This window comes from Rhipicephalus sanguineus, chromosome 1 (assembly GCF_013339695.2).
Source record: "Rhipicephalus sanguineus isolate Rsan-2018 chromosome 1, BIME_Rsan_1.4, whole genome shotgun sequence".
Classification (NCBI taxonomy): Eukaryota; Metazoa; Arthropoda; class Arachnida; order Ixodida; family Ixodidae; genus Rhipicephalus; species Rhipicephalus sanguineus.
Window position 1 is genome coordinate 102,606,390 of NC_051176.1, and position 25,298 is coordinate 102,631,687.

The 25,298-nt window shown below is 44.9% G+C and overlaps 1 protein-coding gene and 1 long non-coding RNA gene across 2 annotated transcripts; both read left to right on the plus strand.

Moving 5' to 3' along the window:
• The first annotated feature begins 14,934 nt into the window (after nt 1–14,934).
• Nucleotides 14,935–16,004, plus strand: LOC119377367 (uncharacterized). The gene is made up of 2 exons (XR_007416023.1): nt 14,935–15,386; nt 15,898–16,004. It is a non-coding gene; the product is annotated as an uncharacterized LOC119377367 (long non-coding RNA).
• A 6,398-nt stretch (nt 16,005–22,402) lies between these two features.
• LOC125756895 (spidroin-1-like) lies at nt 22,403–23,308 on the plus strand. The gene has a single exon (XM_049411951.1). The coding sequence runs from the start codon at nt 22,403–22,405 to the stop codon at nt 23,306–23,308; it is 906 nt and encodes a 301-aa protein (XP_049267908.1).
• Nucleotides 23,309–25,298: the final 1,990 nt, after the last annotated feature.

A 25,298-nucleotide genomic window follows, 5' to 3' on the forward strand; every position in this document is an offset into this window, starting at 1 on the left:
AACGCCTTTCTCCGTTTCACTTGAGCGCGTGAAAAGTGAGTTGAGCATGCCATTAGTGGCAGGTAGATGAGAGGAGCAGCTTCAGTTGAAGTTCACCCACCACTGTGGTGTAGGGGTTATGGTGCTAGACTGCTGACCCGAAGGTCGCGGGATCGAATCCCAGCCGCAGCGATGGCATTTCGATGGAGGCGAAATGCCAGAGGCCCGTGTACTTATATTTAGGTGCACGTTAAGGAACCCCAGGTGATCGAAACTTCCGGAGCCCTCCACTACGGCATCCCTCATAATCATATCGTGGTATTGGGGCATAAAACCGCAACAATTATTACTATCAGTTGACGCCCACAAAACAAAATCTTTAGTTACCGTAGCTGACCTTACGCTGCACTACGCATGAAGTGTGTCGCTGTGTAAGCAAGATTGTTCGGCAGCATGCGCAAATTTTTCTTCCATTAATTGACCCTGAGATGACAGTTGAGTTCTCGTTCATCGTGACAAAGCCGTAATGCTTTCATTTGGGCCAGTTGGTGCAAACTTGTAACTTGATTCATGGCTGCGCTAAAAACACGGACAACAGAAGAGACGTACACAGGACGGGCGCAAACTACCAACTTTATTACTGAACGCCAAAGTAAACCTATATATGCACGAATCTCATCACGTGATCTCTTTTATCTGGAGTTGCTGTGAACGTATTTTGCAGAATGTGAAAACAGAAGGAAAAGGAAAGCAGCCCAGTGCAGCCAAACAGCCAGTTCACGTAATGCCCTACGTTCACCGTTTATCGCACAATGTAAAGAAAGTTGCGAATCGGTTTGGTGTCAAAACGGTTTTAGCGCCCCATGCAAATTGGCCAAAGTATGTGCAATGATGCACAAGGAAAAGCGCTCCGTGTGCAACAAACACCACGCCAAACTCTTCACTGAATGTACTTCAGGTGTGGTATATGAAATACCCTTGACCTGTGGAAGTGTATACATTGGACAGACGGGGCGCTGTTTCAATGAGAGGGCGCGACAGCATAGTTTAGCGGTACGCACAAATACCGGCGGGCACCTAGACTTTCATTGCAGGCGTTGCGGGTGCATGCCAAGTTTCGAAGACACTGCTTTTTTGTCTAAATCAAGGAACAAGTTGCAAAGGGAAGTTGTTGAGGCCTATTTTATAAACAAGAAATCTGACCATTGCGTAAGCATGCCTTCTTTGACATTGCTCCAAAAAGAGCTGCAATTTTTAGACGGCTTGTATGATGACACACAGTGTCCTGGTTTTTTACTAACAATTTTTAGTTTTATCGGCCTTGTGGTTCTGTCAATTCTTTGCTTGTTAATTGTTTGACCATATCATGCCCATGCTTCAAAGAAGATAGCCCCAGGGGGGTGTGTTGCTAATCAGTCGCGAAGAGGCGTAAAAGAGATCACGTGATGAGATTCGTGCATATATAGGTTTACTTTGGCGTTCAGTAATAAAGTTGGTAGTTTGCGCCCGTCCTGTGTACGTCTCTTCTGTTGTCCGTGTTTTTAGCGCAGCCATGAATCAAGTTACAAGTGACAAAGCCATCATACTGATCAGGCAACTGGTAATATGCACTTCACAAAAGGGAGACCGTAACGATTCCGTCAAGGCGTGAGACGCTATGAGCGCCACATTTCTGCCAAAGAGTGCCACATTTCGGCAAGGCGTCAGACGCTAGGCTCTTTCGCAACTTCCCTGTAGGTGAAGTTGTGCAATCGCATACGTGACCTGGTTTCCGCTGGGTGCTGCGAAACCCCCTGCCTTCACGTTCTACTCTGACCGCAAGCAAAGTAATGAATGCGCACAAATGACCATCAAAATACTAATTAAACGCACACTTGTACAAGAAGAAACGAAAGCAACCCTCAGAGGCACCCCGTGCGAAACACTTCCCAGTATAGGAAGTGGGCCGAGCGTTGCAACCCTCGCCCTTGAATCCACGTAGCAGTTAATATACGGCGTGGCAGAAAGCCCTACAGCGTGGTGCTCTCTGTCTTCTCTGTGCCGATAGGTCCGGGGAAATTTCGGGCTGCCTGCAGGCTAGCGCGTGTCGCGTTAAAGCGAGCGGTTGGTTTTCTCTTTCACTGTTCTGGGGAATCATGCGAAACCGAGCACCATCGACCTGAAAAGTGGGCAGTCTTACTTAGCGAACGTACATTTTGTAGGGAGTTCATTTCGCGACACCGGTGTTTCGCTAATTATTCGGTCTTACTTTTGTGAAAGCTGTGCTTGGAGTACAGGAGGTGGGAAGCAATCGCTTTTACTACGCTTGCAGTCTGACGTAAACAGTAACAGTTTTGCAAATCTGAGCGTACGATTACCACGCATAACGGCAACTACAGTGCTGAAGAGTGTTGAATTAAAATGCATTGGTTTAAAAATGAAGAAAAGAGTGAAAAAAAAAGACTGCCCATGCAAGTAAATAGTCAATCGTTGCTGTGGCTGTCACACTTTTTCTATATGTTCTATTAGAAATGTCGTTCTATACGCCGTGCAATTTCAGATCACTGCGACACCTCACGTGATACAATTCACGGTATAGAAACGAGAGGCGAAAAACAAGCAATAGCTGAGGTTTAACTTTTTCTCATTAAATCTTTAAGAGCCTAATTATTGCACAAGGGGCCGGCGTCTTTCAAAGAAAATTGCGCAAAAGAGCCGCACCGGGAGTGTAAGCGTGTAGTTGCACCAACGTTTGTCTTTTTCTTGGAAACTGATTTCATGGAAAATGTCACAATCTATGCGATGCAACTACATTAAAAAAAAACAGTAATTTTTCTTTCATCTATACAATAGCTGTGCAACATCTTGGTATGCCTTCTACGGCATGCCATGGATACTCCGGTATGGAAGAGCATAGATACTGTCATTACATCATGAAGCACATGTAGAGTGCGTCATAATGTTGGCTGTTAGGTGACTTTGCACTACAAAGTTCCAGTTAGTTGCGTCTGACATCTCTCTGAGAACCAAATGAAAATTGCAACAAAATATAGAATCTCCATTCTAGTCGGAGTGTTCGGTGACCTTATGACATTCGTGAAACGCTCATCAACCATATTCCTGAAATAAACTACTGATTACTATATGGCAGTAGGTTTGTTCCAGGAATGTGGTAGGAGTTACTGACTAAGCGTTTGTAAGCGGAGGAATATTTAAGGAATTTATTTACGCTATATAAAGATTCCCGCACTAAAACACGCTGCTTCTCAGTGCGGGGACAAAATAATGGTCGTTTACTCAGCTGGTACTCGTATTGTCGTTGGTACTACATCACATTATTCTAACGACATAGACCGATTTCAAGTGTACTTTTCATGATTCTAGAGGCGTGAAGTCCAGAAATGTTGATGTGTGTTGTATGATTTTTCATCAGAAATGTCTGCAAAAGTACTGTAGTGTATGGTGCCCATTAAATAAATTTATTGCTCAGTATTATTGCAAATCTTCCAGCGCACAAAAAACGCAGATGGACAAAGTAGAAATAGACACTACGAATGCCGGACTTCACCTAATTTTCTTCCATACTTTATGTATACGCTCTGCAGGGAGGGGCCACATGTACCAATATGGTCTCAAAAAAGTTGCACCAGGCCACAATTACCAAATGTGGCAAAACCATGCGTAGGCAAAGATTTACAGCTCACGTACAAACTTACACCTGCCTCCTATTAGGTAGACGCGGCAAACACAGATAATTTGGTAATTGCGGCCTTGTGAAAATTCTTTGTAGTTCGTAGATACCCACTTGCCCACACCAAAAGCCCGAAAAGTCGTCTCTTTTCGCGCCAATGCACAGCAGCCAACGTGACCGCGAAAGTGCATACCAATAAGCCGTAGCAGCTGTGGCTAGGAGCTTGGCCCAAATCACTTGGAGGAAGCGCAATCTGCATAACACATTGTGGCACGGCTCAAACGCTCCGATGGATTTTCCTTGTAGCGTTAAGCCAGTCATAATTCCGAGCACACGATGAGCTTCGTGGTTTCGCTGCGGAACGCTAGCTAGCGGCTTTTTTCTGATGGTTGTGATACATAACTTTCGCCATGTGTTGGTGTGTGCAGTAAGCGTAATCTAAAACCAACGAAATTGTTGCGAACCCAATTAACTTCGTCGAAACTACCAATATACACCGGGCTGCTTAGTGGTTATGGAGTCCCGGTACTAAGCACGACGATACGGGTTTGATTGCCCGGCAAACACGGCGGTTGCATTTCGAGGACACCGAAACGCGAAAACGTCCGTGTAGCTATATTTAACTGCACGTTAGATTAATCCAGATGGTTACAATTAGTACGCAGTCTCCCACTTCGACAAACACAACGACTAATTGGATCGTTGGCTTGCCCGTACTATCCCGGAACTTATTTTATCTCTTAATTTCGTCTTCCGGACTTCTTTCGAGCCACCTTACCCTTTAACTAACGTCTTAAGATAATTTGTGCTACAAGCTGACGAGCACGTACAGCCAGCCGTACGTGTGCCTACATTGGCCGTTCGGGACAGGAAGAAGCGCGGGGCTTTCCCCGGGGTTCTGCCGCACAGCGCCCCAGTGTCGCACGGGCGCCGTCACAATAGTCAGCTGGTAATAATGACAGGCGACTGGCGTCCTTTGCTTGTCTTGTTTTTGTGTACGCGCATGTACCATTGCTAATGCCTTCTTCATTGCATCCGCCGAAACGCGAAGCACCAAAGGGAATACCCTCTGCTTTGACCACCACAATACTGCGCCCCTTCTGACTACAGGAAGCAGTCGAAACCGAATGTAGCGAAGCGAGACCTTTCAAAATTCAACGAGACGTATTCAGATTTCATCACCGTCGCGCTAATCACCGCCGAGTCCGCGCCGACCGGACAGCATTTTCAGTGGTGCTTCTGGAACGCACGCGAGAGGCTGAAACTACACGTTTCGCATCGGCTGGTCACTACCGGCCCTTTTACAGTTTCGCAATTATTTCTCCAGTGGGCTTTTTTGTCTCTATCGGGTGACGGGAACGAGTTGTAGGTCTTTCTTAGGAGCAGTTGGGTAGTGCAGGTGTTTCCCCCTTTTCCGGTGACAAGACACCGGGCAAGCGCGAAAACCGGCGGGATAGAATAAAAATATTATGAAAATAATCAAAAGAAGGAAGAAGAAGGCCACTGGTTTCCCGTTGCAGAACCAAAGAAGGTGAGGCGCGAACGAATTGACAAGGAAAAAAATTGAGATAATTGGGATATATTCGCACCTCTGCATTGTATGCACGACGCAGAGGTGCGACACCTACGCGTCGTGCATGCAATGCACGCACCTCTTAGCCTGTATTCGGTAGAAGCGACAAACAAATTCAAAAGGCGTGTCGCCATATTGCATCATGGTAATTTTCTAAATCTAAAGCAAAATAGTGCCAGAATGTCACCGTTGCTGTTCGCTGTTGTTATTTGTCTGGTGGTCTCGCACTGTCAAATGTCGAATGATTTCAGACGAGTGGCAATGTCGAACAGCTTGACATATATGTAAAAAAGAAAAGTCGGCAATAGTCTGAAAGAGCAGTGCAGACGAATAGTTACACAATACTAAAATACTTTGAAGTGGAGTGCAAGTCGCGTGCAGCACTAGGCAAACATCTTAAAGGGTTAAAATGGCTGATTGTAGGACAGACAGTTACGGGCGAGTTGGTGGAGCTGGTGATTCGTGATAGTTAAAATACGAGCGTGTAACTTAAACAGAGACTTCGGAGATGCGCTTGTCCTTGTCTTCCTAAGTCCCTGTTTAAGTTACGCGCTCGTATTTTCAGTATCTTAAAGTCGAGGCTTCTGAGAACACGAGAGCCAAACATTCTAGCGCAGCATGCGGCCTAGAATTTACAATTAATTCTCAATGTCAGCTAGAAATCGTTCGCTCTTGACAAACCCAAATGACCGCGCCATAAACCCAAAATCGACGGCCATTGGCTGATTTGAGAATCGTGGTCTGCATAGTTACCACTGCGGCTGCGGGATGCCACCACGTGCCCGCGCGCTCACTCGCGATCACACTGAAAGTAAGCCGCTCGCTCGAAGAAAAAAAGAAAGAAAGTGCTCGAGGTCATGACGCGCGCTGAGGAACAAACGCATCTTCTTACCCTTTTATCACCCCCTCCCCCTGCGTAGCTTTCAGCGCACTCGCTGGTACGAAAGGAGAGAGGAAGCACTTGAAGCGTGCGACAAATCCCTGTAACTGCGCTCGTACTTGACAGATTCTAAAACTTTTTTCAGCAGTCGAGTCAGGAGACACTAGGTTCTTTTAACGAAGCCATTGGATGATTCCTTATTATGCCTTTTAGGGGGCACAGAACTAGACAAGAGTTTGCGATGGGGAGCCATGTGACGTGCTATCATGTCAACTGTGAACCCAACATGAACAGAGGTGCATGTAGGTGAAGTTTACAGTGAAAAGGTTCAATTTTGCATCGGTATGCATACACGCACGACCATATATAAAGTGGGGTTAACCCCCCCCCCTCCTCCAGCCGGAAAAAAATTGTTCGCTACGCCCCTGATGATAGCGATCGGCTTGATTAGGAGAGTCGCGATATCTAATCACAGCCGGAGCTTCAAGAGGAATACTTAGGTTCAGACGGGTTGTAATGTTTCCGCTGTTATTATAATTGATGAGATTGCGCATTTAACGTGGTTGATTAGCTTGTAAAGAATCCACTGTGAAAAATATGAATACAGCTGGTGAGTAATAAAAATGTGCTCGGTGTCCAATACTTCTGATGGACTTGTGTAGAGGAATCGCCGTAACGAAAAGCCTTCGCCAAAGACGTCTTCGGCAGCGCTTTTCAACGTGTCTCAAGTACACGAACAGCTGGAGTGATGCTTCATCATGAATGAACGTTTTGCTCGTTGATCGGCCTAAAAATAGTTTGACGGGGATTAATACCACTTGCCATAGAGCAATGACAGCGCAAGTAATCTGAACTATGGCTGACTCTGACGGCTCCTTCGCCTTAGGCGTAGCCAAGAAATAGCAGGCATCCGCTGAGGTGGCTTGTCTTCTTTCTGTTTACTTTTTACACCGCATCGTTTACTTATTTTCTGAGCGTGGCTAAGAATTTCTGTTGAGTTGAGTTTATTGGTCACACACAAGCGGTTTGGGGTGAGGTAAAATAGCTGTGTTGGGTCAGTTTTACTATTGACTCACATGTACAGTCCTTTGAGAACGTAGCTCTGCAGCGACCATAGGTTGGAAGAAAAGTTGAGCTTACTCAGACTCCCTCAAGAAATATGTTTTGCGCTAAGGCCTCACTCGGACTCAGACTCACCAAAATTTTCCTCAGATCGACTCACTCGGTCTCAGAACTGATAAAATTTTTTTCAACCAGACTCACTTGAACTCCATCTCACCAAAATATTACTCAGCCGGACACGCTCAGACTCTGCTGTTAATGTTTCAGCTGTTATTATAGCTAAAAAATAATTGATGGAATTGTGCGTTTAACGCGGTTGATTAGCTTGTAAGGTTGCAAGCTTGTAGTGCCAACAGCTCTGAGTCCATTTCAATCGAAGTTCAGTGTGCTTTGTGCGCTTGCGCATCGTCGGCAGAACTCTCTACCTTTCGAGAAGATAAGACGCTACCATATCCCGCGCTCAGCGCTTGAGCGATACTGTTAAGAAATTGCAAGCGTGTACCCATTGTTCGATTAATATGATTAAACAGTGATTTTCTTACATTTTGCCTATACCGATTTATTCTGCACATAATTTTTTTTTGTATCCACTGTTCCGCAGTTCCAATAGGGCTGTCACGCTGTCTACGTAGCGTTTTGTTTTTTTTTTTCTTTCACAGACCTGTGCGTATTTTGTATAGGCAGAAAAGAAAGATTTCATTCGTTTTGAGAAGTGCGCATCTTAGCGTCGTCAGGACAGAGCTGTAGCCACCATGCTCTTAGACTAGGCATCTGACAAGTAAGGACATTCATTATTTCAGGTCGCATCAAATCATCTACAGAACGCGATTTCGTCAAGACTACTGACAAGGTTACTCACAAGCGTGCTAGGCGACGCTGTGAAGACGTCCGCCATCGCAATGTTTCCTCAATGGGTCTACAAAACGAAACTGTTCAAAAGAAAGAATGCCGTACGTGTCTTATGCTAATGCGGCACTAAAACAACCTGCAGAAAAAGGCTGCCGATAAGGGCAGCCGCGGTCGGCGACAACACGCGGAAATGCAATGAAGTTGTAATGTGGTGACTTTTGAAGAGAATGCGTTAGTAGTGGGGCGAGATAATTTTTTGCTTTTTAAGTTCCTGATTAAAGTGAATATTCAAGCGGAGTGAAGTAATAAAAGAAAAATAGTCGTAGGCGAATGATAAGAGAATGCAGCAAGACTCTTTCAAGCAGTGGAGCGTGCCATACTAATGTGGCCTGGTTTGTGTGTTTCTTGTTATTATTATTTGTTTTTTGCGTCTTGTAGCTCTGATGATGGGCAAGCATATGAAACATGCCACTCAAGTTTGCTGTCAGCCTTTTCAGTTCTGAATATCGAACGAAATGTGCTTAAAGCATGCGCGAGGGGCTAGATCCATGGGTAATGTTTTTTTTTTTACCTGTAAGGAAGGAAGGAAGGAATACAAAAGGAAGAAAAGCAGGGAGGTTAACCAGACAGCAGTCCGGTTGGCTACCCTACGCCGGGGGAAAGGGAAGGGGAGTGGAAAGATGGAACATACAGAGAGAGAAGGGAGCGAAAAAAAAAAAGGAAATGGTCAATAAATGCGCAGCTACGTATGTCGCAGTGGCACTGTACAATAGTCACAAGCGTTCACAAAGGGCCGTAGTCCTTAAAAAGCACAAAAGCGTTTTAACTGCCTTGTGGGCCGAGGAGCGATGGTGACGGTGCTCCAGCAGCATCTGCACGGAGAGCGGCCGATCGTCCAATCATCGGGTCATCGCATCAGAATGCGTTTAGAGAAGTGGGCAGTACAGAGTGCTTGGCAAAAGGCGAACTACGCATGACATTGTTTCTATCGATGTTTCCTCTGAAATGAAAGTAAGTGAATGTCCGCTAAATTGGGAAGTACTTGAAGAGGTGGTGTCGATAATTCACCCGCAGGTCATCAATGCAAGAGGCCTATGGATGCGAGACGATGCTGTGATACGAAGGCTTCACCTCATTCTTGGAAGCAAGCGAAGCATAACGGTTCTTGACCTTTCCAGCACTGTAAGTTCTATCTCCTACAATTATTATTTTGAGTGGGATCTTCGCAGATTTTTCGTAGCGCATTCGTATCTAAGAGACGGGGGTTCACGAGGTTAATCCATTCATCTTGGTGTCAGTGTCCGAAATACATTTCCCAGTGCGTGTTCTGTCTGAAGGGTAGCTAGAACGCTGCGCTTATCAAACATATGATGAGGGCTTATTTTCGAACTATTCTTTATTATTATTTCTCTTTGTTTAAAATGAACGCGACGTCTGTCTCTTTGAAGAATGCGACAGAGGAAACTGCATGGAGCAGGAGGCCGACGAGCTGCGAGAACTTATCTTTTTAATGTCTTCGGTGATCAACTGGATACCAAAATGAGCTCTCTCCACTCATTTTTATGCACACCGTGTCGCCTCAAGCCGTCTGTTGCAATATTTCACCGCATACGCGTGTAATACTCGAAGATAGCGGAGGCTTGGGTGTCGCAGGCTTCCCCTCTGACGCCCGGAATGATAAGAACTCCGCAACAGAACTAGTTTCCCTCGCACAGGACCTAAAACAGGGGCACTGTTTCTTTGTGCCTTTCCTAGAAATTGACATTATGATATAACAGACAGATGTGGTCCGATTCATCGTAAGCTTCTTCTGTGAGAGCAGTGTACTGTTTCTGTTTTTTTCGTTCGTAGTGCTGTGACAGATCTTGAGCGGCAGTTCACGCGAACTCTGATCGTGACGCACAACAAGTGCCCTTTCCTACATACAGCGACATTTAAGTACAATGAACGATCCGACGCTGTCGATACTACAAAATAAGGCCACGTGTGTACTCCAAAGTTCATGACACCTTTAGGATCTTTCTGCAACAAATGTTTTTCACTTGGCGTTGGGGCAGTTGTTTCTAAGTCAGAAAGAGGTTAACCATGGACATGTAAGTTTTGCTGCACTATACTGTGAGCAGGACACAGATGAGTGAAACAAGATACCTAAGGGAGTGAAGGAGCACAGACTACTACGAGCAAGCGTCAAGGTCCACACCGCACTGATAGACGCTTATAAACATTAGTTTTTTCGGTTAATTGACGCATGCTCTCGTTGTCATCGGCGCTAACGACGCACACAGCCGAGGTCCAGAAATCGTCGCTTCTGAGTAGGATTGGGAATCCCATCATTTTTTCTATGTTCCCCGGAGAAGTTCGAGGTGGACGTCGTAGCTGAAGCAAAAGCAAAGGAAGCGTAAAGAAACTGCCATTTTACCACGTCTGAAAGTCACTCGTTTAGATATTCTTGATATTCTCCTTCAAAGGGTACAGATGGATGACTGATAACGGCGTATCTCGTTTTTATTATATCAAGTCAGATTGGAGATTGTCGCCGTTCGTCGGTACCGGCATTGATTCCGCTGGCATCAGGGCCCTGATAACTAACTTGCCGCATGTACGCAACCCTGATAGCTCGCATTTAAATTAAACAAAGTAGAGCCGGTGAGCGGCCTTCTGTTTTGCGCCTTCAGACAATACAGTGTATGGCGAATAAAACTAGTACATAGAAAGCTGGCTCATAGGTACTCCACAAATCCAGACCTCGCAATGTGATACAGCATGATATTCAACCAGTTAATTGAATTTTCTAAACTAAATTTTTTGCAAGATATACAATATATATTAGGCGACATTCTTCAGTGGTGCAAATGTACTCACAAGAAGGAGAAACACACCTTCGCGGTTATCTTCTTCTTATTCATGCAACAGTATCGGTCGAGAGAGGTCGATCTACCCGTCGACACTGTTGGGAAATTTTTGGGTTGTTGTACAGGAAAAGCCAGCTGCAACAGCGCTCATACATAATTAGTACTTGTGGCACATTAATAATACGAAGATAATTACAATGCCACGTGCCCATAAGCCAGAAAACGCACACACAAAATAGCAGACTGGTTAACGTTCAGCGTCGTTTAACTTGTTGTGCACAATCTTAGGTCTTATCAACTATGCAGCGTGCACAAGCTGTGACCTATCTACCAAGACAAGGTCACCGTTTGTACAAGCTCATGCCAGGAACACCGACAGTTTTCACGCGTCCTCCTCTTACCATCATGCATGCGAGCTGGAGCGCTCATGACCGGCTCCAGACGTACACACATGCGTTTTTCAATGTTAAGCCAGAGGCGAGTAACCGTAGGTAATGAGCTAGCGGGAAGGCCTTGGACGGAAAGAGGCTACGCTGGGCTCCCTCTCCTAAGCGCTGTGGGCAGTATTACTACACTCTTTCGGCTATCGCCCGCGGCAAAATCGCTGGTCCGCTCGTTTTGTGCGTTCTCCGAACTGGCGCATCGCGGCCAGGTGTTACCACTCATTGACTGTGCACAACTGAAGCTTGTGTTTTACAGTTTACGGAGGCAATGTGCCCTCTAATTCTCCAGCTGCTTGGCTCGCTCTGTTACCACCATGCGAATGTCCTTAAGCCAGTTTTAAGTGCTCATGCGTCTTCAGGTCGAGGCTTTTTTTTTTAAGGTTAAAGAAACTTACCGAATGTGCATACACGAGAAAAGTATAAAGAATCGGAATGAAGCACGGGACGACCTATAAAGTGTCGCGTGTAAAAAACAATAAAAGAAAGTAATAAAACAGGTAAATGTACGAACATGAAAATTTTAAGTTTAAGCAAGGTTTGTTCTTCCCTGAAGACGAAATGAGCCGCCAACCTTGAGCGGTAGTAGAATTCTTTTGTTTCCACGATGCCTCTTAAGATAAATGCTTGCTCTTTCTTTCTCTCTCTTTCTGTCTTCACGACGAAAGACATGACTGACACTCATAGCGCGTTGCAGCTTTTGTAACACTAGTCTTTTTTTCCTTCAACATCACTCAAATGCGGTTACTAAATCTGAAATTTCAAACGTCATGAAGGGATAAGAACATATCAGGCTGCAACGCTTTTTGTAGGTGTCGCTACTTCTTACGTTGCGCGCCTCTGCTAGTGGTGGTTCCCACGGTAAGAACAACTCTTTTTGTCCCAGGGTCGGGAACTCTTAAAGGTTACTGAGAATACCTAATGGACACTTCAGGTGTGACCGGGAGCTTGACCATCACCTAACTCTTCTCTTTGTCGCTTAGTCCAAACTCTGCTATCTACCGACAATCTCCACTGGAGGAAAGGAGGCGGCCCCAGAGGCGCATGGTTACGCACTGTACGTGCTTACGATTATCTGAAACGCTTATTTTCGTTTGCTCCCAGACATGAACCAAGGCGGCATCGCCGGGACGTGTGGATAACCTAGAAACCAGTTCCTAGGACCGAGAACTCCTTCGTATGGTTCAAAGGCACGGCATCCTCTCTCACACAGCTTGCAGCCAGGAAAGGGTTGAACACCAACCCGGCACGACAACAGAAAGTATGCCCACCACATCGCCGTGTTTCGTCTTTATGTTGGCTTTGCCCGGAGCCCGTAGGCAGAGTTCAGCCCACGGAGCACGCGCGGCAAGTGTAGCGCCGCGAGGACAAGGTCAAGCGCCTCCTTCCACCCATGTGTAGGTTTTCGGATGCCCGGCCTCCAGGCACACACCAGGCTGCAATGCAGCGCACGGGGTGCTCTAAAGAAGGCATGGTTGCCTCCATTCGTTATATTTTTACGTTGTGTTGAAGAATGGAGATATAGTGGTACGGTAAGAGATCGGCAGATAATTCGGACCCTCTTGTTCTTTAATCTTTTTTTTTTGTGAAGGGCAAGGTGATGTGGAGGGGGCAGGGGGCGGTGAAGGTGTGGTGCCCCTTCAATGAGGTTTCTGGCCTCTAACGGCCGACCAGGGGGGCGATGAGGCGCTTTTGACTTATGTTTCAGCGTCTGAACGCTTGTACTAGAGGTTGGGGGATACCTGGACTTGTATAAAAGGACGTGCCTTGGCACGCAACCGCCACAGATCGGGAAGAGGATCCAAGCGTTGTTAGTCTCCAAAAACCCACTCTTCACCTCTGCCACTCCTTCCGAGCAAGATTATGAAGGTATCATGAACTTAACGGATATGTTGTGTTACATTGCAGAGTGACCACATTGTTTAGGAGTGTCAAAAGAGATTGGATGTAAACACTCTCAAATGTTCTCCACTCTCTGTTGACAGTGATTTTGTATGACGTACTCAGGGAACGAAGTGTTTTAGTGGTCAAGCTGACTAATATTCTAACTCTACTGAGATCATATATATATGTCACATTTGCAATTAGTTATAGCTGTATCAAACCGTGGCTAATGTACGCAACCCTAATGTGTATAGTCGCGCCCAATATGAGTTTTAAACGTTGCCCGAGGTCAAAGTGGCACCAGCACTTCACACTGGCGCCGACATAGAACAAGATTATTGAAGTAAACGCTGTTTCGACTGCTGGTATTTTTAAAACAAATTTAACGCTTGCCGGTGTCATTTCGCTGGCTTAGGGCCCCTTTAACCATTGCCACCATGTTGCAGTTCGTACTGAGCGCTATCGTGCATATTTGCCAGACACTTCACTCCTTATCTGGACATCTTGTAAAGCGCAATGTTCAAACTGTTTGTCAAGGAATTGATCGCGGACGTTAAAACTGGCCTCGTGTATTTTTCTAGCAATGAAATAACTTAGCCAGTTGGATTCATCCCATTCGTGTTGTTCCGATTCGAATGCAATGAATAAATAATTATCGCTTGGTCCGTACGAAAAGTGAAATTTATTTAATCAAATATATTGATTTCATAGGGGCTGCCGTAACCTATACAGTAACAAAATTGTGAGCTTCCGTGTTTACTGTCCTTAAAAAGTGTTATTCAGTGTCATATTTGTGAATATTTCACTTCAGACACAGAAAAACATTTTTTTAGTGCGCGATACAATGAAGGAAATGAGGAAGGTGACAAAACAGGACGCATACAAAAAAACAGTTCTTTCCTTCGCTGAAGTAATGTTTTACAAACCATACTTAAGCAGCCACACTTTTGTGAATCTGTACAACAGGGTACGGGGTGAAACGAAATAAGCGCATTCAATGTAACATAAATATATCAATGCATTTCCATGAAGGCGAGATAGAGAGAGAGATATACGAAGTGGAAAGGCAGGGAGGTTAACCAAGCTTTGCATCGGTTGGCTACCCTACACTTGGGATGGGGGAAGGGGGATTAATAGAAAGGAGAGGGTAGAGAGAAAGAAGAAGAGTAAGAAAGAAAATGCTTGAGGCCCGTGCACTTAGATTTAGGGGCACGTTAAAGAACCGCAGGTGGTCCAAATTTCTGGAGCCCTCCACTACAGCGTCCCTCATAATCATGTCGTGGTTTTGGGACGTAAAACCAGAACAATGATGATTATTATTATTATATTATTATTATTATTATTATTATTATTATTATTATTATTATTATTAGTAGTAGTAGTAGTAGTAGTAGTATTAGTAGTAGTAGCAGTAGTAGTAGTAGTAAATGCACAAATGCAAGATGACAGAAGTGCACAGCGGGCTTCTAAGCTATAACAGACAATATTTTTTTTATCCACACATCATTCTCACGGCGCCTTACATGTGTTTGTTGTCTCATGCGTGACAGCTGTTCACGGTCACCGTCTTCGCCTTCCTGGCCTGTGCGGCTTTTGCCGAAGATAAGGACGTTGAAGGCCGTGGCGGCCTTCTTGGAGGTCCGGGTGTCGTTGGAGCTGGTGGTTATGGCCCAGGTCTGGTCGGCGCCGGTAATCCGGCTCTCTTTGGAGCAGTCGGTTCCGGCGGCTACGGTTCCGGCGGCTACGGCGGACCTGCCGGCGTAGTTGGTCCAGGAGTGGTTGCTCCTGGTGGTGTGGTTGGACCAGGAGTATTTGCGCCCGCAGTCGTTCCTCTAGGCCTCGGAGGACCTGGTTACGTTGGGGCTGGTCTCGGAGGCAGTTACGGTGCCGCGCACGGAGTTGTCGCCGGTGGCCATCAGGCCGGATTCCAGAAGGGAGCCGCTGGCCACGCCCAGGGATCTGGAGGGTACGCTGGAGGTGCCGCCCACAGGAACGTGCAGGCTTACAACAACCAGCAAGGCTACAGCCACAACTCGGGCTTCTCTGCCAGCGACACTAAGGCTTTTGGTGCTGGGCACCAGCAGGGATCTACGGGATACGTCGGTGGTGCTGCTGGCCAACAGGCTGGATATGGCAAGAGCCTCCACGGAGCCGTCGGTGGCTTCGGTGGAGTTGGCTACGGCTTCCACGGCTAAAGGTGAGGGGCAGCGCGATTGTTAGTCATAAGGCTTAAAAGAGGAGACACGTTTCTGTGACTGACAACGTGAACTTAAAAAAAAAAAGCTACCTCAGTTTACTTTGAGAAACGAAACAAGCCTTTCCACAGAGCTTTTACTCTCATAATGCAATTATATGGCCAGCTGAACTCATGAACCTAGTTAAAAGAAATTTCATATTTCGCTTACCAAGTTCAGCCTATCTGGAAATGCAAATGTTTCTTTCGAAAAGGTTGGTATCTCATTAATTTTAAATTCTCTGAAAAGGAAATATGCATATAACTTAAGTTATATTGCTCTGAATTTTGCCTTGCAATGGCGACTTATCATCAGAAGCGTGAAATTTGTACGGCCTGAAGTAAAGAGATTGCTAAGTGTTACGTTTCGTAGGTTGTTCAGATGAAAATGTGGCACAATAAGTAGCCTCTATAGAATTATTATTTACATCAAGATGGCTTACTCAGCCGTCGTTTCTCTGTTTTATCCTTTCAGAGACGACGTTCGGACCCTTCTCGATCTTGGCACCACTTCTGTTTTCCCTCACCAACACCGATGGGCATTCAACCGTTTTGTTGTGCAATAAATGTTGCAACACAAAATCACATGTTTGTTCATTTTTCTTTGCACATATTCTCATACATTTAAAAGGCGGGAAAGCTTACCATTCATTATTAGATTTTGCTGAGGACGGAATGCGGCTTCATAAATGAAGCAGTTATACATGCATTGATAAAATTTTTTTTCTGAAGTTTCGGTGCAGGGCTAGGGAGGGTTGACTGGGATAAAGTTTCGTCCGTTATATTACCAGATGCCTTATAGAACACTGCTATGCATGCGAGCCTATTAGTTGTCCTCTCTTTCCTTTTCCTTTTCTCTATTCTTTTCCTCCCTTTCCCCCTCCCCCTTCTAGGGTAGCAAACAAGATGCAACCTGGTTAACCTCCCTGCCTTTCCTTTGCCTTTCTCTCCATGCTGATTGGCTCTCGCAAATTGTAATGAAAAAATATTTCTATGACTTGCGCCATCTTTTACTTTTAGCCATATTGGAATATGTCAGGCCGTATGCGTTAAGTTCTGTTTTGTGTATGAGAAAAAAAGCGCGCACTCCATTCTCTGGCGTATACTTCGATGCGATTGGAGTGATTTGTTTCTTTCCAGCCCGGATGACTTAGAAATAAGTATGTTGCCAATTATAAACTTTATGATAGTCGCGCAAAAACTTTTGTACCGTAAATCTCCGCCAGAAATGAGGATATGCTACTATAGTTAGGTCTTCAAAAGGTAGACCACTGAATGTGTCGATAGCAGTAAAAGTAGATTTATTGATATTTGCAAACCTTTTGCACGAACTATAGCTTGTCGAACGATAATGTCGCGATGCGAGCATACTTACATCTTACCCGGACCCGTGCTTTACTGGAACGGACCCTTAACATGGGTCTTCAGAGAAAAAAAAAAGATGAAAAAATACATTTTTGGAAATAGCATTTTTGGAATCGGCATCTATTACTCACATTATATGCGAGGTTTCCCATCTCTTAAGTTAATATTTTAGCCGTAGCATCAATTGAAAAACCTAGAGGGCACCCAATTTTTCGCGTGTGTCGATGCGAAAACAATATACCTAATGATGCTACTCTTACACTCCATTGGCCTGAGGGTCTACTAATCATAGCCTACGAATGTTTTGCGGATGTGCATGTGTACGAACATTTTTTACTCTCTACAATGAAATGTCGCATTTTTTTTTCAAAATAAGTATTTAAAAATTAGTACTTTCTCAAAATACTAATTTTCAACGCCCTGCAAGACGTATACTGCGATATATCAGTGGCTATCACAGATAAGAGAATCATTCTTTTTGCAGTATTAAGCTAAAGGTTTGGAGCACACCGCATAGCAAGCAGATTTTAATTATTTTGGTCACAAGTTCTTAAAATTTGTCTTTTGTGTGACCACTCCATGGATATGTTTAAAACAGTGGAGTTTAGTGCACTATAGAGTAAGAAATGCAGATTGAATCACAAAAGTACTTCTTTTGTTGTGAGCCTTGTGCCTTCCGCTGTTGGTGCATATGTGCTTTGAATATCTTTGTCAGGCGGTTATTTGTCCATTGTGGCAATAACAAAATATATTGTTTTCTTAATTATATTCAATGAAATAATGAAGTTACAGGAAAAAATAACTGCGCCTGCAGAATCGGGAAAGCGAACTAACCGAGCTGCGTGAACTTTTATGAAATTCTGTTAAATAACAACTAAGGAGAACTCAAGACCCATGTCCCCCCTTTACTTATTCTGTCAGTAGGGGTGGTTGTTTTCTTTAATATCTGTGTGACTTTTTCGCTCAATAGCACTAATTTATTTTAGTTCACATACTCTTTTCCAATGGCTCCGGGACATTGCGGTATTAGGTAGGGAAAATTAAGGTGACTGTCGTACAAAAAATACCAATAAGGACACTGTTCAGAAAACTTATTTACAAAAAAGTTCGTTCGACAATTGCCGTATTGCGCATAAATCATAGAAAGGAAAAGCGAAAACATGTAACAATCTGGGGTGGACAGCTTAATATCTAAGGAGTAAAGTCGCGGCAGGTAACACGTGAAGTACATATCTGAAAGATGGTTTAGTCGGTTCATCGGGTGTAACGTCACAAAACGATTCAGGCTATGAGAGACGCCGTAGTGGAGGGCTCCGGAATGCTTCGACCAACTGGGGCTTTTTAATGAGCGCTGAAACCGCACAGTATACGGGCCTCTCGTGTTTTGCCTCCATAGAAGTGCGGTCGCCACGGCCGTAATCAAAACCGCGTGCTTCGGATCAGCAGCCGGACACCGTAACCACTGAGCCACTGTGGCGGCACTAAGAAAGAAACTAAGGGCATCAGTACACAAATTTGTTCATTGACAAATTTATGCGGTACTCTTGAAAACGTAGCAGTAATCACTAACATTAAGTATTGGCTGTTTGTCACTTTAATGTAGCCCCCATGCTAGTTCACTGGCAGCAAAAAGCTAGTAAACAGCTGCAACTATATACTAACCTTTTACCATCTACTTTCTAAAAGTGAAACATTTAATTAGTTTATGTATGCATACAACCTGAAGTATGTCCAGTGATAATAAAAAAATATAAGACGAGTGAAAAATGCCGGTAGTTAACTTGTTATTAATAAGTGTAAATTATTATAGTCTTTTTTTTTTTCGGAATTTCTTCCAGAATATATATGTAGCGAGAGTGAGACGTGAAGGCGGCCGACGTGGCCGTGCCGAAGTCTCGCCACTTTATTCGAAGGCCCTGGTACAAGCAGAGCGGCAGCTGCTGCCGGCGTCCAGCTTCCAGGAGCGTGAGCTCGTTCTTAACTGCTCGCGCCTCGAGCACTAGGCATGAGCTGCGCGAGAGGCGCGGCGCGTAAATGGTAAAACGATGATGATGATCGTGAGTGATGATGATGATGCCGCTACATATATAACTTGAGAATTGCGAGACGCCCATAAAACAGCGGTATATTACCACGCAGGCATTACGAAGGATCTGTAAACTGTAAGCTTGTGATCTCTTGTCCACTCTTTTATCTACTTTTAAGATAGTCCAGTTCCTCTTCGTAGTACGTCACCGCCAGTTCAACACGATTGAAAAAGTTGCACCAAGATAAGGTATTTACGTGTTCCAGCTGACGACTTTTTATATTTACGGAATGCACAGCGGCACTTTCTGGTTAAGGAATGTCATTAATACAATTTTCTCAATCATCATATCAAACGCGTTGCTCCATTTGCTACACGAACGAAATAAGTCGCTCATTATTAATTGGTCATGTGTACTAGCAATAATTAAGCACAGCAGAACGTTCTTGTTACTGACCGTCATTAATACCTTATTAATTTTCATTTGAAAGGTGCTGCTGCATTTGCAAAATGAATAACATATATCGTGGGGTACTACTCGGCTATGCATATTAGTAATGTTTAAGCATGAGTGGCCCGTGATCAGCATACAGAAGTTTAATAACTGACCTTGGAGTAATGTCGACGGCTAGATTGGTATAGATGACGAAGAAAAGTGGTCCTAAAACAAACCGTTCGGACGTAATGCCAATTGATGATATGATTGGCAATTATGAACTCCAGAGTCAAATGTCATCTACGTATATGGATAGGCAGACCGACTTTAGCAGAACCTTCAAAAGACCATTGAGGGCAACATTGAACAAGGTGGGGCTTAACACACCTCCCTGAGGTACGTCGCCGTGTGCGTAAGGTTCAGTTGTTTTACCCTCATCTGTTTGCACAAAGAAGGACCGGCCAGTTGTATAGTCTCTTATCCATTGAAACATTCGTCCGCCAATGCCCATTGCTTCGAGTGAATTAAGGATGACATCAGGGGCTACATTATTATGTGCACCCTTCACCCCAAGGAAGAGTGCAACTGATATACGCTTGCGACCTTTTTCTTTTTGAACTAATGTTGATAGGTCAATGACACTGTCGGTAGAGGAGCGGCCCCGGCTGAAGCCTGCCATGCAGGCAGTGTAGATGGTGTGATGTTCCAGATACCACTCCAGACGGAAGAGAAACATTATTGCCATCACTTTTCCAAGGCAGCTTGCTAGGACAATAGGGCGATACGCCGTCAAGTCTAATGGGCATTATCCTAGTTTTAGCAGTGGTATTTCTCGACTTGTCTTCCACTGTCAGAGAATGGTGCCGCTATAGGAGTTATTGAAGCACTGTTAAAAGTTCTCTTCTGGCGTGTTGTCCTAGATGTCCCAAGGCACTATAAGTAATCCCGTCAGGGCCTGGGGGTAACGTGCGCTTAGAAGCGGCTAACGCACCTTCGAGTTCTTCCATGGTGAAGGGCATGTCTATTTCTGGTATACGAGCCTCAGAAATGACAACGGCGTCGATGCATTTGTTCGTAAGACTTCCGGCGACTCTTGTGCAAAATTATTCGGCCACATCGAGTTCTGTTCCTCCATAATGGAGTGCCAAAGCTTTAAAAGGGTGCCATTGCTGCGAAAAGGAGTGAAGGCCGTGCACTGTTTTCCAGATATATGACAGCGGCTTCCGAGGGTCTAGAGATTCGCAGAATGTCGGCTAGCGTTCACCTTCCAGCTTGTGAATGCGTCGTTGAATCTTTTTCTGGAGCCTTCGTGCTTATCTCAGGTCGTAAACTGATTTCGTGCGTCTGTATCGTCGTTCAGGCACGCCGACGTATAGCACGTAGTCTTTCAAGTTCAGTGTCAAACTGCGTTATTTTAGAGGAGAGTGATAATTTACATTTGGAAGCTTTCATTGCATCTGCGATGGTGTTGTCCAGGCTGCCGGCGAGGCCTATTTGGTAAGCGTCTTCAACATGTGATTTAAGCATTCACCATTGAAACAAGGTCAATGAAACAGGAAGAATGGTGGAAGCTTGGGCTAGCTGGTTTTACGCAGTCTATCAAGTGTAAAGGCGCAAAAACAGGTGAGCCGACAAGGAACACAGACAAGTGTTCGTTCATGCTTCTTGTCGTCCCGCCACCTCCGGCGTTGAACTCATAATTAGACTATAACGCACATGTGAATGTCGCGGAATATTTGGAATTAGTATTTCTGGAAACTTGTTCTACAGGCCCCCCATTCTGCATATATACTAACTACAGGAAAGTTACCATATAAAAGGCGAAATATAAACATTTCGTATATTATGAAAATGTCAGCTTGCTATTTCTAGAGCTCTTATACTATAATGCCTTGAAGTGTAACGGGAAGTTGGGCTAGTTAGCATACATTCATTGTCAAGTAGATTTGAAAGCGCACAAGCAGAGTGACAGTTCGCAGCAGGTTCTCAGAGCTACAATGCAGAATTGTAACAGAGGATCTATGTCAAAGGAACGAGAGTGATGTCATTGGACGGTAAGTATAAGGAAGTCGTTTCAATTCCTGCTATCTGCACGACGCATCAGTTGTGTTAGCGCGCTTTGCGAAGGTGTACGCACTTACAAGGCCAAGGTCATTCTACAGTCATTCAGGTTTCTTGGCAAATGAGAAAGAACACTGCGCCCGAGTGAAAGAGACCGAAGAAGCTTGTCCAGCTGAAAGGAAGTGGTGGCTCATTTCAGGGAAGCGAGTGATTTTTTTCCCTTAGAAGTATGGTTGTTGGTGTATCGAAGCGCAACTGATATGTGCATCTACTTCTACAACTTCCGATAACTCTTTTTGTGCATTTGCTAAGGTTTATTTCGCATATAAAGTAGCCACGCAAAACGGTTATAAAAAGGCGCTGAATTCACCGCTGGGCATCGTTGAACACCAAAAATAGAACTTGAAGCCAAATACAGCTAAACCCAAAGCCTGTGTGAACTCAAACAAGGCATCTGCAGCAATGAAGGTAAGTTTTCAACGTGGCTGCCAAAAATAAAAGAGTGATAAAAGATGATAGCTCCTATTTTTATAGTTGAAAAGTTGACTAACATTCTTGAGTATGCGAGATATGTAAAAAGTATCCCGTGACATTGCTGCACGTTTCATATAAAAATGTAAAGCTTCGGACGATTCTCATATTTACAAAGAACAATACAAGCATTTCACTATTAAATTTAGGTTTTTGAAATGCACAAAGCTGAACACGTTGTGCGGTCTTCTGAAAAGCAAATTTATAACGCAAGTATGCAGTTATTTCTCATTGTAACTTGAAATTACATCATTTTCTATCCTATCAGGTACCTTTGTTCATTTTTTACAACGCTACTTTCCGTAGTTCGACCAATTCCACAAAACGATTATATTTCATAATTTTTATTATGGTCAGAACTCCTGTCTGCTATGTATTGAATATTTTTAATAATTGAATAACACGTACTAAGGTATTTTTGCTCATACCGCAATTCGGAAAATCACAATAGCAGGCCCTTTCCATGATTAACCTTCCCTTGTATGAGTCGACAGCCTAATTACGCATCTAATGGTATCAAACGAACAAAAAAGTTTCCAGTAACGCCCTTTTCATGTGCAAATGCAGTTCTTCGCCACCGTTTATGTTGCCGCCCTCTTCGTCTGCTCTGTGTTTGCTGAGGACGCAGCAAAGAACAGAAGGAACAAAAGAGACGAGAAGAAAGAAGTTGAAGCACGTGGAGGAATCCTGGGTGCAGGAGTTGGAGGTGTAGGCGGTGTCTACGGTACCGGAGTGGGTCCTGATATCGCAGACGCTGGTATCGGTGGAGCTGGCCTCGCTGGATCAGTTCATGGTCTTGTCGGCATTGGTCTTGGAGGAGCTGGACTTGGCGAAATCGGACTGACTGGGCCTACTTACGGAGGAGTTGGTCTCCCTGGGGCTGATATTGGCGGAGCCAGTGTTGTTTCTCCTGGGCTAAGTGGAGTTGCTCTTGGTGAAACTGGCCTCGGAGGAGCCGGTCTTGTTGGTGCTGGCCTTGGCGGAGCCAGTCTTGGAGGCGCTGGGCTGGGCGGCGCAAGCCTTGGAGGTGCTGAGCTTGCTGGCCCGGCTCTCGTTGGACCTTCAGTCTCTGGAGTAGGAGCCGTGGCAACCGGAGGCGTGGGCAACGCAGGTCTCGTAGGAACTGGTCGGGGACGCGGTATCGGGGGTGGTTTCCAGTCAGTCTATGGTTCGTCAGCCAGAGGGCATCAGGCTGGATTCCAGAAGGGTGCCTCCAGCCACAGCCAGGGATCCGGAAGTTTCGCTAGCGGGGCTTCTCAAAGCAAGGTGAGCGCCTTCAACAACAAGCAGGGCTACAGCCACAGCTCTGGGTTCTCGGCCAGTGACAGTAAGACGTTTGGATCGGGACACAAGCAGGGCTCATCCGGCTTCAAGAATGGGGAAGCTGCACACCAGTCCTGCTTTGGACCATCCTCTTACGGCAAGACTGCCGGAGTCGGCGTTGGTGGTGTTGGCCTGCACGGCTGAATAGTAGTCTGAATCGGTTAAGACAACTAGTTAGCTTGTATGGATCGAGGTGCCTCCTTTTCCTCACATACGCAGTGGGGTCACAACTTGTTCAAGAACATAAATTGCCACAGTGCTTGTCATATGCTTGCTTTTTTTTAAATAAATAATAAAGCTCCTATCTTGAATATATTGCCACCTGCTCGCTTCGCTCTATTATAGACATGTCTTGCTAGCCGCATTTCTATGACAGTGGTTGCTTTTCTCCAGCGCCACTGGGCACATGACATGCACTTCTGTTAATAGTTGCAAATTGCCACGCCAAATTATCTAACTTTTATAGGTTTTTCTGATTACGGGACGAACATTTGGTTGGGCAAGAAATAAATGGCTGCTTATATGTGAGGGTTCAGTTAGAAGGAGTATCACTGGCACCAATTAACATAAGGTCATAACCACACCTTTACAGACACAGAAATATCTAGATAGAAAGGCCTTTCGGAAAAGTCGCACGGTAAAAAAAAAAGAATAGAATTCAAAAAGTATTCGCATTGTTTCGACCATTACTACCATCCGTCGACATCTTCGCGCATATTTTTGTATATAAAACATGCGCAAAACGGCAAAAAACGCGAGAAAATGCATGACATTATAACTTTTACGAAAAAAAGGAAGACGAAGAAAGGCTCCCATTCAAGTTCGTGCTTTTACACGTAGTCGTTGCCACTTTCTGTAGTGTAGCGCCCGCTTACTAAGGTTTTTTTTTCTGTAGCCAGTGTACGTTGTCTTGGGCGTGTCGTCACACGTTTGTTTCGTGCTCCTCTTGGACTCGTGTAGACAAGGGAGCACACGCAGCACTATCGTGCAGCTTGTTTCACTTCATTCGAATATTAACTCGATTATTATGTTACGTCAAATATGAAGTTACGCCGCAGCTCATAGCTGAATCGTGCCCCTCGCTGGCGTTGCGGCGTGAGTACTGTGCCTCGGCAAGAGCAAACGTGTTGGGCGGGCCCGAGCCTACCCGTGGACGGCTATCAATCAAGCTACTTGGCACGGGAGCTCGGCTTCAAACTCGTTGATTCCGAGAAGGCCCCAGTTCAACTGGTGACTATCATAATGCCAGTGTGACTGTCAAACGTTTCATGCGGTGGACGTTAATTAGCAGCTTCTTCGAGCTTTTTACGGGGCCGAACGTCAACTCAGTCTGCTCAGTCTGCTTCGGAGTGACAACCGCGTCAGCTCGGTATCAACTTTCACGGTAATAATTACACTGGTGTGAATTAGTAGGCCTTATTAACATGGTAATGAATAAACTTGTCTGACTTAGTGTAGCTTTAATTAGCGGAGTATTAATTAGATGATGATTAATTAGTGATTATGTTGTCCTAATTAGTATATAGTTAATTAGCATAGTCTTAATTACCACTATCTGAGTTAGCAAGGTCCTGATTAGCTTGTCCATGATTAACATGGTCTTAATTAGCATGGTCCTGATTGGCGTGTTCTTAGCAAGACGTGACTTAATAAGCCCGCCCTTAGCATGACTTGGCTTAATTAGCTTGCTCATAGCATGTCTTGGTGTAATTTGCTAGGTCTAGAGCCTAGTTAATTAGCTAATCTGACGGACGCACGTGTTCGGAGAGCGAGCAGAGATGAAGAAGAGGGCGAAGAGAGCGCGCGCCGGCGGAGCAACGCGCTAGAAGCTAGAGGCCGATCATGATGATCACGATGTTGATGCATGTGGTCTCGGCGATTAGGTCCGGCCGCGCGTTGTTGAAAGGCGTTCGGCCGAAGATAATATTGAAGACTTTGGTATAGTTATTGTTAAGAATATTTAGTGCAAGCAATAAACGATTTAATGTAAGTTTAAGCAGCCGGTACCTCTAACATATAATTACTAAAGATTTATGATATTTTTCTTGCATGTGTGCACCTCTGAACTCAGTGGAAAGACTAGCAAGTGAAAGAAGATGCCGCTGGTTTGAAGACGCCACCCACCTTTGTCGAC